At 30.3% G+C, this 15,204-nt stretch overlaps 1 protein-coding gene and 1 pseudogene across 1 annotated transcript; one reads left to right on the top strand and one right to left on the bottom strand.

Moving 5' to 3' along the window:
- The first annotated feature begins 4,894 nt into the window (after window positions 1-4,894).
- On the top strand, window positions 4,895-9,622 carry LOC133786227 (wall-associated receptor kinase-like 9). Its single transcript, XM_062225428.1, has 2 exons — window positions 4,895-5,759; window positions 7,985-9,622. The coding sequence occupies exons 1-2, from the start codon at window positions 4,895-4,897 to the stop codon at window positions 9,211-9,213; spliced, it is 2,094 nt and encodes a 697-aa protein (XP_062081412.1). The 3' UTR covers window positions 9,214-9,622.
- Window positions 9,623-9,762: 140 nt separating this feature from the next.
- Window positions 9,763-14,510, bottom strand: LOC133783562 (L-ascorbate oxidase homolog; annotated as a pseudogene).
- Between the last annotated feature and the right edge of the window lie 694 nt (window positions 14,511-15,204).

The following is a 15,204-nucleotide window of genomic DNA, read 5'->3' on the forward strand; positions in this document are numbered from 1 at the left end:
CATTGGGCTGGGGCTGCTTATGGGCCTTTGAACAAATGCCAAAATTTCTTTGCTTTTTCTACAAAAATGCCACTTTTATTTCCTTTTTTCTTCTTTTTCAAGCATAAAAAAATTGCAAAGTACATCCTACAAAATAAGTAAATATTAAATTAGAATCAAATATTTTCAATTATAAAATAACTCATATTGATTCCATGAAAATACTAATTGAAATTTAATTTACTTTGGCAATTAAGTTCAATAAAATCACATTTTTTTTACTTATAATCTAACAACACAAATTTCAAATAATTAAACTACAACATATTATAATAAAATATCTATAAAAACATATAAAAATCTAGAAAACAACAATAAGACTAATAAATTAAAAATTACATAAAAAACTTAATAAGTTAATTAAAAACTCAAGAACTAAGTAACAATTAGCATATAAAATATGGTAAAATAACTCTATTTTGTAGAGTTATCACCAATCTTCCTTTTTCCTTCAACAAAGCTACCCAACAGCCCAAACAAAGGCCAACCCAACGCAGGCCCACTCCTTCCAGCAGCATCTTCACGCCCAAGGATCCCAGCCTTTGGCCCAAATTGCAACAGCCCATCAGCCTTCTCTTCAACCCAGCCGCCCATGTGGCACGTTTTCATTGGCCAAAAATGGGTCAAAACCCTCTTGTGTCACCAACCATGTTTTGTGGGTATTGGGCTTTGTAAATTGCTATTTTGAGCTTTAAAGATCATGTTTTTGTGGTATTTTAGAAAAGGAGCATTTTGACTATACACAAAAATAGCTAGGGTAATATTAATAATAAGATTTGATTTTTCAAAATCATATTTTATTATTAATATTTCAGATTTATTTTGTAAACCCCATTTTGTTGTTTAATTTCTTTTTAGTCATTTTCTCCATCTATAAATAGGGACACTTTCTTCACATTTGGTATGTAATTTTTAGAGTAGAGAAACTATAGCAAAATTTCCACTCACTTTCTTCTCATATTTACTTCTTATAATTTTGTGAGAATCATGAACATAATGGCCTAATCTTCCTAGGAAGGTTAGGGATGATTCCATATGCAAGTGATGTTATTTTGCTACTTTGATTTACTATGTTCGTAATGTAATATATTTGAGTTATTTATGTTCTTTCATCTCTATCTTTATTTTGTTATCTTTATTTACTTATGCTAATAGTATATAGGATTAGTCATGCTCTTTCTATGTGCTTCTAATTAGTAAAAGTAATATTGATACATTATTTTATGTCTAATCTTCTATTGCATTATTGCCCTTGGGTATTTTGTCATTTTTAGATTTTTCATAAGATTAACATTGTGCTTTTAAAGTAAAGAACTTTATAACTCAAATGAACTTTTGTTTGAAAAACTATGGACTTTTATGTTAGATTTTCCAAGTAAATGTTGGGATGTGAACTATTTACTTGTGTATTTTTGTAAATCAAATAGCCAAGTAACTCAACAAGCATATGGATGAATCTTGAAACCTTTCATTTTCTCAAACTCTTGATTACATCTTACATTTATTTCACTTATCTCATTTCATCATTTTATCAAAAATACAATACCAAAATCTCAAACCTCTTTCCATTTACAATTTTATTTACTTCTTGTTACTAACTTTTTGTGTTATTTTCTACTAACCTTTTGATTTTAGGTTACCTCCTTGTGGATCGACTGCCCGATCATACTACAACTACCGCTTAGTGTAGTCACATTTTGGGCGTTAAACAGATACACTTGGGTTGGGAAAGAAAAAGCTTTACTATTCTTAAGCTTTACCAAACACTTGGAAAGTAAGGATTAGAGTATTTCAGTATTGAAGTTAGGCCATCTATAAGGTCAACAAAGGTACCCATATTCTTAAGTTCAATCCTGTTTGATTCCTTAGTTTCTTTAGTTTTCATTTAGGTTCTAACTTTTGTTATGATTTTGTGGTTAGATTTTTAAGTTCTTTGAACTTAAGGTGTCTTTTCGGTAATATTTCTCTTGGTGGTTTAGTTCTAGTCTTTTCATCTCTTTCTTTTAAGAAATACTCACTATTCTATTGCTGGTTTTAGGAGTATTCCAAGCCCCGCATTTGTTCTCGCATCCCGGTTTTGGTAAGGAAAATATGCTAGATCTTGTATGTTTGAATGATATGTTATGTTATGTATAATATGTTATGATAAGTTTATGTTTTAATATGTTATGTTATGATTTACCCTACCTCAAATATTAGATAGGGGACGTAGATGTGTTATCATACACTACATATGATTTACCCTACCTTAAATATTAGATAGGGGACGTAGATGTGTTATCATACATTATATGTGATCTAACATACCTCAAATATTAGACAGGGGACGTAGATGATTTATTACATGTCATAATGACCATTATTAGTATAGTCTTATATGGAATATGTTATAATATGTTTATAGTATATGTTATAATATGTTTTTAGTATATGTTATGATATGTTTATAGCATATGTTATGATATGATTTTATGTGTATGTTTATGGTGTTAGTAGTTTTTCCTTGCTGGGCATTAGGCACATTCCTTTATTTTTAGTGTGATGCAGGAAAATGAATATGGTAGGCGGAAGGATTCTTGGTAGCTTGGCTTGTGTGTTGAGGGTGGATGAAATGTGTGGACTGCGTGTCGATTGAGGATGAAGTTATTTATTTTTAGTCTTTTAAATCATGTTTTTCCGCATTTAGTTTTGTAAACAATTTTCTTTAGTTTAAAATTATGTTTTATGTTTTAAAGCATTCTGATTGATCCATATAAATAACTTGTTCATCAAGCTAAAATATGTCTTTTTATATAATTTATGAACATAAATATTGATTGATGACTTGACTACTGGACCACATCAAGTACTAGTCGATGATACATGGACCAAACACAGACAATTAAAAAGGTAGGGTCTAAGCAAATTAAGACTTTTTGTTTCCTCGAGTCTTCTTTCTTGGTTCAGCTAAGACTTTTCAACTGTAGATGTTTCCTCGATTCTTCTATATTTGCTACAAGTCTTTTTTTTTTCTTTTTCTTTTTTCCCTAAATTAATTTCATGTATCTTTGAAATATTATATATATTCTCACTAAAACACACATATACTCACACAAATATACCTTCCTAGTTTCTCATTGATGAAAAAATAATTAACACTTTCCTTGTCGATCTCTCTGGGAAATATAAAAAACGCTCGATCTCTTTTGGTAAGTAACACATAGACTCATACTATATCTTGCTGTTTCTTGGAAATAATTTTATCCCTCTATATTTATTTTTGATGTTTTTTAATTTCTTATTTATCTACTTTCTTCTCAATGTATAGTTTATTTTATACTTAAGAGAAAGTAGAGTATTTATTTTAAATTTCTACACAGAATCATTCAATTCATTTCTAGATATAATTTATTATTTTGAGCTACAAAGCAAAGTAACTTGTACATATAACAGAATTCATAATTTTTAGTGTTATTCCCATAAATTTTCAAAAAGTTTGAGATTATTTAGAGTGTCAAAATCAAAATTTAAATAGTTTGTTGCATACATGCATGCTTTTTCTTTTATGTTTGAAACAAGTTGCTTGCACCAAAAAAATTCCATTATTATGTAGTGTAATTCTATAATACATCCCCAAAAGGGGCATACCATTACATTTTTCTTGTTTTCAGCACGTGAAATTTTTGTATCAAATAGATTTGTTTGATTCTTGGTTTTGGCACTACAAAATATCTTAGTTTTAGTCATAATAAATTTTGTGACTAAAAAAAAATCATCTTACCTATGTCATCACTAAGAAGTCTGTGACTATAAAGTTGTCATTGAAGGTTACCTTTATTTGTATAAGGGACGGTGAATTATTCAAAATTTATAAAAAAATTTGTACACTATCCTTAAAAATTTGATCCATATGTGAAATAGTAAATAAATATATTGTATATTGTTATATAAAAAAATTAAGATTATAACTTGAAGCACGAAAAGTGTATCAATATGTCTCTTTCTTGGAACATACTATAGAAGTATCCTCTGATATTAGCACTCTATCATACTTTCCTTGATGATGTCCATAAATTATTTTTTACTCTTTTTATATGAGTACTCGAAATCAAGTTTTAAATTATATATTTGCAAGTTATAAAATATATATACAAGTGAATTTAGTAATTACTTCATGCTTTTAGATATTATATATTAATATATCTCGGGTAAATACATATTTGGTATTTTGTGTATTATCAAAATACAGAATTGATATCTTATATTTTCGGTAATACTCATTCAGTATCTTATAATTTAAAATTGTACATATTTGGTTCCTGGACTCAAATGCGATCAATAAAATTTTATAAATATGACTAATAAATTGTTCTAAGTTATATGTAATTAAATAATTAAATTTGAATTTGAAATCCATATAATTGAGGATAGTTTGTTCGTATTGATAAAATTTCATTAATCAAATTTGTTTAAAGTACCAAATATGTAAAATTTTAAATTATAGGGTACTAAATAAACAATATTATCAATAACATGGGGTACTAAGTGTATATTTTGATAAAACACAATATACCAAATAGTTGTTTAATTAACCTTATATCTTTTAGTTTGACTTATTGCTAAAATGGTATCTTAATTAATTAGATATTTGCTTATCAATTTATAGTATTTTTTATTATTTATATATTCAAACTGAAGTTTAATTCACCATTGAAGTACTATACATGTGTGTTTTTTTTATTAAATGTGATACCAGATAACAAATAAGTGATCAATAAAGAAGAAAGAGGCACTGATGATGAGTCTGTTGAACTACTACTACTACTACTTGTTTGTTAATGTTATTATGATTGGATCATTATTATTAATGACAATAATGTCCACACTAGCTTCACTTGCAAGACCAGGTTGCCAAGGCAAGTGTGGAAATGTAGATATTCCATACCCTTTCGGAATTGGATCATCCGATTGTTTTCTTGACGAACGATTCGAAATCTCCTGCAACAACAGCTCTCCCACGCCTGTTCTCAAACACACTCAGCTACACGTACTTGATATTTATTTAAGTCCTTATTCCGATTACGATTATTCCCAATGGATTGTGGTGAGAAACCCCATTAGTTTCTTCGATTGCGGAAACAAGGCAAGGCAAAAATCAGCAAATTTAACAGGAACCCCGTTTTACTATTTGAGTGACAATGTATTCATTGCAGTAAGTGGTGGTGTCCTTGCCACGTTCAAAACAGGGTCAGGCAACATGCTCTTCGAGAATGGATGCTCATCCAATAGTACAACAACTACATCAACTAGTCATAATATTATTGATTTTAGTAAGTGCAATGGCGTTGAATGTTGTATCACTTCCTTCCTCAGCCCTAATTCGAAGGTTGTGGGCGACAGCGTCGAAATCTCCATGGATAATGATTCTTCTGGTACTCCGGCAAATCATAGCCAATGCAAATATGCATTCTTGATAGCTCATAAGGAAATTGATATACATAAAACATTTGGTGATCTGGATTATGTTCCCGTCCGACTAAGTTGGTCCCTTAACAGTACGTATTTCGATGTATTTAAAACACATGTTATGCCATTGCCAACCAGAACTAGCAACTTCCGTTGTTGGACTCCGACGGAGGACTATGGTAATTTATTAAAATCCTCTTCAGATCGGATAGATCAATGTTCGTGCGAGTATGGACTTCGAGGGAATCCCTATCTGGTGGGTGGGTGTAATCAAGGTAAACCTCTCCCACAAATATTAATTATAATTGTATATAAATATTAAGCTTTCAATTACTATATATATACTAGCTAGATACAAATAATCTCCACGTCGGTAGTTAGTTTTATTTGTAAAATTTATCAATTATATATATATATATATATTAACTTTGTATTATTATCGTATAAATTTTAAATAAATAAACATTATATATAAAAAAATAACATAAACATATTAAATGAAAAATTAAAACAAAATGTTTATGATTTTTTAAAAATATATAAATATGATATAATAACATTTTTAAACATTAATGATAATTTTTTTAATAAAAATTAAAATTATGCATTATATATTATTATTATAATAATATTTTATAATATTTAATTTTACATTATTGTAAGTATTAAATGTCTAGTTTTATATTAAATATTATTATAATAATAATATTTTATAATATTTGAATTCATATTAATATAGTTAGTAAAAAATTAGGATTATAAATTATTATCATTATAAAATTTTGTAACATTTAAATTTATATTAATATAGTTATTAAATATCTTATATATTTTTATAATAATGATATTTAATGACATTTGAATTTGAATTTAAATTTATTTTATATATAGTCTTATATCAAATATAATAATAATGATATATTTTATAATATTTAAATTTATATTAATATAATTAATAAATATTTATTTTTCTTTTATTTTAAAAATATATTTTATTAAATATTTAAAATATTTAATTAAAGTTAACAAAATAAACAATTAAAACCAATAATTTCTTCACTTTTTAATTAGTCAGGACTTATTATTAGTTACAGTAATCTTTTTTATAGTCTATATATATAAAAATAAATAATTAATAAATTTTATATTAACTAAAAAAATTATGTGCTATTTAATTCTCTCAGATATGAATGAATGCATTGATAGAAGATCGTCTTGCCCTGGAGGCTCTACTTGCGTGAACACTTTCGGGCACTATCACTGTAGTTATAAACGCAGGGCCATCTTTATAGGTATGTCTAATGTGTATATATATATATTTATATTTATATTTATAATTTTCTTTGTGTGTATGTGTGATTATCTATTCATCATAAAATAATATTTTGTAGTGGTTAATTAATTTAAAACATAGTAAAAATTCATAATAGTAGTGCATCTAGGAATTCATTCCACCAAAAATAAAAATCAATAATAATATATATTGGAAATATATAATTGAACAAAGTTTAAAAATTACACGCATATATACAAATTAAATAATAAAATAATGTAATTGGGATAACTATTCTACTATCCTACTTTCATTTTTACAAAAAAATCTTATTCTTTTACTCACAAAATTAATTTTGTGAGTAAAAGAACTTTATTATATTATATTTTTTTATTAATATTTGAATAAAACTAGGAGTGAAAATATCTTTTAAATTTATCAATTTTTAAGAAATTATAGCACATTTTCAAAAGAAATAATCACATCTTAACTGTTAGGTAACTGAGATTATCAAAAAAGCGTAATAGGATGTATTTTTAATGCAAAAGAAAAAAACTTAGGAATTTAACTTCAACGTGTTGAGAAATTATATATTTTTACTGCTAATATTCATATATTTTAATCAATCATATTTTTAATAAAAATTTATAAATATATTTTATATCTACCGCAAATTTTAATTAAACAAATTGAGGCTATTTTGTCATAATAAATAATAAGAAAGTTTGCACCAAAACTACCCTAAAGTTTGAGGTTTATACACATCATAGACTCAGTCTTTTTTTTTAACAGTGAAAAATACCAGAAATTGGTCTAGTCACCACCTAACGGAGATCAATATGCAGAGAGTGACGAAATTACTATTATACTAACTTTGGGTATTTTTCCTGTTAAAAAAAAGATTGGATTTATGCCACGTACAATCCTCAAACTTTGGATAGTTTTGCTGCAAATATTCCTAAATAATATTTTTACCAAAATTAGTAAAAAAAACACAATTTTAACAATCATTGTTCAAAAAGATTAAATGTTTGATAAATTTCAATTTATCTATTATAAAAATTATATCAAAAAATTAAAGTTTAGAAGAAGAAAAATAATAATATTAAAAACTCAATTTAATTTATGCTTATTTAAAATTACAAACTAATTAAGAATAAATTTTTAAAAATTTCCATATTTCTATAAATGAATGATTATGTTTATTTATTCATACATGATAAACAGGTGTGGGGAGTCCTCTTGGATTATTAGTTCTACTTTTTAGTACATGGAGACTATACAGATTCATAAAGAAAAGAAAAGAAATTAAACGCAAGAAAGCATTTTTCAAACGAAATGGCGGCCTTTTGTTGGAACAGCAAATACACGCAAGTGAAAACAATGTCGATCAAACGAAGCTGTTCGAGTCAAAAGAGTTAGAGAAGGCAACTGATAATTTCAATATAGACAGAGTTCTTGGGCAAGGAGGCCAAGGCACCGTGTACAAAGGAATGTTGGAAGATGGAAAGATTGTTGCTATAAAGAAGTCTAAAATAATTGATGAAGCCAAACTCTCTGAATTCATCAACGAGGTTGTCATTCTTACACAAATCAATCATAGAAATGTTGTCAGGCTATTGGGATGTTGTCTGGAGACAGATGTTCCACTTCTAGTTTATGAATTCATCCCAAACGGAACACTTTCTGAGTATATTCATGACATAAATGCAGAGTTTCCTTTCACATGGAACATGAGATTACGAATTGCCACTGAAGTTGCAGGAGCTCTTTCATACTTACACTCAGCAGCTTCTTTTCCAATTTACCATCGCGATATCAAGTCTACGAACATACTCCTTGATGAAAAATTGAGAGCTAAAGTTGCAGACTTTGGTACATCAAGAACTATCTCCTTAGAGCAAACTCACCTGACCACTATAGTTTATGGCACATTTGGCTATCTAGATCCAGAATACTTTCAGTCTAGCCAATTCACAGATAAGAGTGATGTTTATAGTTTTGGAGTGGTTCTTGTCGAGCTCTTGACCGGACAAAAAGCAATATCAGCAACAAGGTCAGAAGAGGAAGGAAGAAGTTTGGCAACATATTTCATGATGACGATGGAGGAAAAGAGTAGTAGTAGCCTGTTCGACATTCTTGATGGTCAAGTTCTCAAAGATGCGCCAAAAGAAGAGATCTTAATTGTTGCTGACCTTGCAAAGAGATGCTTGCATTTGAGTGGAAGGAATCGACCTACCATGAAGGAAGTAGCAAAGGAGCTAGAGAGGAGGATTCAAGGCATTGATAATAAAGATTCTAAGGGTAGTCAACAACATAATTATGATTATGAAGAGCTAGCATATGCACCGCTTGAAATTGAAGACTACTCTTTGAATGTTTCCACGTCATCAACTTTTGATAGGAATGCTACTAGCTCCTCGTTGCATCAAGAGTTACCATTGTTGGAAGTGTGAACAAATAGTAATATCCCTTTTGTAGTACTCTTCACTTTATTTTCTTTTTGTTTCAAATTTGAGAGATCAATTATACTGTGGAATACTTTATTGGTTAATATTGTTAACTTTGGTTTCATCTCATTGTATAAGCATTGATATTATGTAATATAGTAGTACTCGTGTTTTTGTATGGTTTTGGCCTTTTCAATTTTCTAATTATTTCTTTTTATACGAATTTGTATTGCCAACTATCTAATGAATATGTTTTTGTATGGTTGCTTCACAGTATGCTTACTTTAGACAAAATCCCCTCCAGCACATTGAACTGCTTCTTAAGCTTTGCCCTTACCTACACACATAGAGTAACTAATGAGCTATAACGCTCAGTAAGAAAGCTAGTTACAACTTATGATTCTACTACCCAAAACAAACTTTGCATAACAGTAATGCACAACTGGAAACTGTAAACTGAGTAACATGTCTAGCATATTCACATAAATCTTGGTATTGCGTAACATACTGAAAACATATAACTGAGCCATCGTGTTATCTGTGGGGTCTTAATCCCCGTGTGGCCTCCACGACCCAGAGAATACTCACCTCCCGTACCAAAGGGGTACGCTCCGCTAAAACATGATGACTTTACTGACTTGGCGGCTAACCCCATTGATCGGACACATACTTTCTGAGAAAGGAGATATGAAACACATTGTGGGTACTGGCCAATGCGAGAGGTAGGGCTAAACGGTAAGCAACTGGTCCTATCCTCTCAAGGATCTGAAAAGGACCCACATACCTACATTGTCCAAAGCCACATGTATGGCAGTCCATGACTTGGGATATACCTGCACTCACCACCAATTAAGTTTGTCACATATTGAATACCAAATTTGATATTTTCTAATTGATATGAATGTGTTTACCTGAGTGGTGCAACGTGAAACTGCATCTTGGAGATTGTACTGATCTCTACTAGATGTTGTCCACTGGCCTCCGTCCATTCTGACACCAAATATAAAAGGATAATCATAAGTAAAAGACTCGAATAAGAGTAAACAAACATGTCAATTGTAAATTAGTATTGTCATTATGATATTTTCTGTTTTCAATAATGCTCATATGATACCCCATATTTTGAAAACATAGATATTTGGTATCCTAATTGATTATCAATTTGACCAAGCTGTCAGCAGTTATATATAATTTGTAACTTGTATATTGATAGTAATTTGATTAAAGTGGTAAAATTTTATTAATTAAATTTGAGTTTAGAGTACCAAATATGTACAATTTTAAAATACAGAGAAACAAATATGTACGATGTTAAAATGCATGGTAACAAATATGTATGATTTCAAAATGCAAGGTACCAAATGAATATTATTTGAAAATACAGGTACCAAAATAATATTTTGCAAAAACATATGGTAAGAATATTGTTATTATGTACTTACCCAACGACAAAGAAAGAGTAGCCATCCAAATGCAAGCTCTGTACAATGTCTTCATCGTTTTGGAAAACAAATTCGACAAAAGTTCTATAATCAGCTCCAAGAACTGCTGTGTCAAGGTACAATCCACCGCCACTAGGCCTATCGGCAATGCTTCCCACACGAAAACCTCCAAGTTTGAAGAAGTCAGCGACCTTAAGAGGAGTATCGATTGGGATGAAAGATACACTGTTGAATCCGTATCTTTGCTTGCCGTTTATTTGTCCCGCGGAACTTGCAAGTATGAAGGTTTTGATCAAGGGGATAAGACCATAGTGGTACGACCCTTGTGGGTTTGGTCTTGGCCCACTTGCTGTAAGATTAGTCCTGAGATGAATCAATATGATCCTTAATTATTATGTTTATAGTTTGGTTGATTAGCTATTATTATAAAATGAAGACTCAACTAAACATGGGTCACACACACATGGTCCTATTAGATGATGAGTAGGCCAACAATTATAATAATAAGGGAGAAATGAAATGAAGTACCTGATAGAGCGGGCCTGGTTCAAAGACCAATCAATTTGGATGGTGGGACCACCAGGAGGTGGGCCAGAGACTTGACCAGCAGAATTACTATAGTGAAGAACACCGGTTGTAATGAGGTAGTCAGGGCCAGTGGTGAAACGAGTGGAAACCACAATGTAGTAATCTTGTCCAGGCTGGTCTGCTGTCACCAGAACTGAATAGGATTGGCCTACGTGTACATCCAGGGAGGAGTAGGTGGTCTGAAGAGTATGTGTTCCCTCCACTTCTACCAACTTCATTTTGTGATTTTGAATGCGAAAGTTTAGGGAATTTTGCAGCCCAACATTTGAAATTCTAAGCCTGTAAGTTTTTCCTGTAATGGGAATATTTGTTTGTCTAAACCATGTCCAGCAATAAGAGTGCTCGTATTATGTTGCTTGTGAAGCTTAAGAGCTTACCTTGGTCAACAGTAAGAGAATAACTATTAGGTCCACGACCATTGATGAGAATTCCATCAGGAGAAGGAAGCTTCTTACCCCATCAAGATGGGCTTTCAAATCCTACACACAAACACAAAGTATAATCATCACTTACGTTACCATCTAATATAATCAAGTTAAAGAAGATAATTGTGAAATTGAATTGCGTGTCTTGGGTCATCTCCAATCCATAACATCATATATGGTGTTGCACCAACACTAAAACTAAAGAATTTTAGCACCATATTTTTTTTCCATTTCAACCACAACACCAAAAATTACACAAAAAAATATATTCTTTATTATTATATTATTTTTTTAATAAAATAATATATATAAGATATAAATATATTTATTTAAAAAAAAATGATATACACATATTAAAATAAGAAGAAAAAAAAGTTTTTTTGTCGTGTGAACAATGCTCAACATATATGCCATGGTAATGTTCACAAACGGCTAAATGAGATATAATATGGAGTTGGGTTGGAGGGAATATAGTATATATATATATATATATATATATATGCTGTTTTGGGGTTGGAGTTGCCTTATGTATCACCTCCCTTGCAACTTGAGAGCAGAGCATGGTCAACTCATGAGAGAGACATTCTTTAAACGACTTGGACATGGTTGAAACGACAACTTTTGAAGGAGTTATATTTTGAGCATACCAAACGGTCAATGAATTAAAATTGTGTTCCATCCAATACAATGAATATAATCCTAACACTTAAATAATTTTAGAGATTTATTACCTTCTAGTAAGTATGTATACACTGAAGACAACACAAGTGACCCATTCAAACCATTAAATTAAATGAAGAGTAATGATGTGGCACACAAAATTTTCATGAAAATATTGTACAATATTTATTTATTTAAAATAAGATGCATTATTTAAAAAAGAAGTGTCACACTTCATTGTGTAATGTGTTGGGTATGAAATAAATAAGCATGAGCACCCACTTGGTGGTATTTAATTTCAAACTATCAATGTACCTATAAAAGTAGATCACATGCACATAGAACGACTAATAAATAATTTGTACAAGGAAATGTGCATACCGTGTGGTTGGACTTGTACCAATCCCCAATAAGAACAGTGTAATCACCAGCAGGGTCTGGAAAAGGAACAGGGATTCTTGGTCTGCTAAGGATTCTAATACCTCCAAATCCACCAGCAGCTTTGTGGAATGCAAGAGAAGGAAAATAGTAAAAGCTCCCAATCTGATCCTTCACTTGGAGAATGTATGTGAAATTCTTGCCAGGGGGAATTGGGCATGTGGTTCCCCATACACCATCTTCAAAAGAATTTCTCCTGTTTTGAATTCCATTCCTATAACCACACACAAAACGACATCACTCCTCTACCTGCCAAAATTTAAACCCCATCATCTAAAATAGGACATTATTAATTATGCATTGTTGTTTGAGCTCCCAAACTTTGAGGCAGCTAATAATGAATCAATAAAATTGGACTTAATTGATGGCTACCAAATTTGCATGTGCAAGTGTCTCATCTCATTTTTGGAAGCTACCGCAAGTAGCTACGCATTATTAATTCAGCTGGGAAGTCGGTGGCCAAAGTTATTAATTAAAAATACAAAGGGAAAAACCACTTATTTTTTCTACTTTTGATTCTGTGGTATCAGATTACCAGGAATAGAAGAATTTATAGAAATTCGAAAAAATACAAAAGCCAATGCCTTTTTACTTCTCCTACTCATAATTCTGCCACTGTTCCCTTTTTTGTCCACTTATAAAATAAAAATGTCACCATTAGACTTGCACCAGCTGTCGTTTCTCTATTATTAGAATAATCATGTTTTAACTAATGACAGCTAAATGAAAATGAATCTCAAGTGTCACTGTTCTAATACTTTGTTTAATAATTCATCTACTACTAATAATACCTACATTAAATTAATCCTACTTACACTTAGGTTGGTTTAGTCAATACTAACAGAGTATAGTCTAGATTTGGACTTTTGCCACTGATACTATAAACACCTAAAAAGCATGGTTTTTTGTGGGACCCTAATTGCAAACCAGGCTTTGTTTTTCTATAATTGAATTGATAATGAACCAACAAGATAGGAGTTTTTCTCGGCAGAAAATCTTTCCATTTTGCCATGATTGCGGGGAATTTAATATCATAAAGTGAAAAGGGAGTATCAGGTTACAGAAATCTGAAATTTCCAGATCTAAAAATAAAGTCATGATCAACCAGAATTTTCATAAAGCAAAATCACATGATTCACATGAATTATACCAAACAGTTCTCATAATCACATTGTGAAATAAAGGTATCAGCTTAAATGCTTCTAAATTAAGATTAGCTAAAAGCAAAATTAAGATTAGTACAGAGAGAGAGAGAGAGAGAATGGTTTAGTTTACCAAGAAAGGAGAAAAGGCTCGTCCAAGCTATTGTAAACATTGATAATGAGATTGTCATTAGTGACCGAATGAATATCTGGTCCTGGAAATTGTCCGTTGATAAGGATTCCCTAGAAACAAACAGACCAGAACGGTTTCACCACACAGTCAGATCAGATCAAAAAAAAAAATATATGAAGCAAGGTAAGTACCTGTTGGCGAACACCGAGCGGGTAAATGTCACCATAAGTGACATTCCAGTCAAAGAACCTGTAAGGATCTTCAGCCCTAACAATGGCGAAGAGAGAAGCAGCGGCGAAATATAGCAGAGAACAGAGTTTGACTCTCGCTAAGCTTATGATCAGCGCCATGGAAACTGAATCAAATTGTTCAGTTTGCTTTGCTCTTCTAAAATTGGACAATGGTAAGAAATGAGTGAAGAAGAAGAAGAAAGGGAGAGCAGGTATTTATATAAGTGCTGTGCAGGAGAGAAGAGAAGAGAAGAAGACAAAGAAAGAGAGGGAAATAAAATTTTTTGTAAATAAAAACAAAATTAAAGAAAAATAAAAAATAAAAAAGAGAGAAAATTGTGGTGTCGGTGGTCCGGTACTCTACTCATTATTTGTTAACAATATATATATATATTTAATTTCATTTTAAAGAAGAATTTAATTTATTAATTTCTCTATTTTAAAATTAATATATAATTTTAAAAAAGGTGAAAAAATGATTTTTTCTTTTTTTAAAAATTAGTTGTTGGTAGTACATAATATATATATATATATAAATATAACATTTGGTACTTTGGTTTAGAAAAGAAAATTTAATATTTTAGTAGTAAATTTGATAATAAAATATTTGTGTATTTAAATAGATTATGTAAAGGGTTTTTTTTTAAATGATATTATTAGCTTTCCTTGTCTACTTCTTTGCCTCTTTTTCACTAAAAACCATTAAAAAAATTTAAACTTTTCTCAAACCCAAGTATTACCTTCAAAAGTTGTGTTTTACTCTATTTTGATTGGTAGATGTATACTTCATTTTCTTTTGGTTTCATTGTATTAAAAACCAAGACAAAACCCACCTATATAAAGTAGTAATGATACACACACTCTTAAATTACCTATACTTTTTCATATTTTTTCTCATTCACTTTTTCTAATAATTCCTCACATGAATGAAAATACTTT

The sequence above is a fragment of the Humulus lupulus genome, chromosome 6 (genome assembly GCF_963169125.1).
Source record: "Humulus lupulus chromosome 6, drHumLupu1.1, whole genome shotgun sequence".
NCBI lineage: Eukaryota > Viridiplantae > Streptophyta > Magnoliopsida > Rosales > Cannabaceae > Humulus > Humulus lupulus.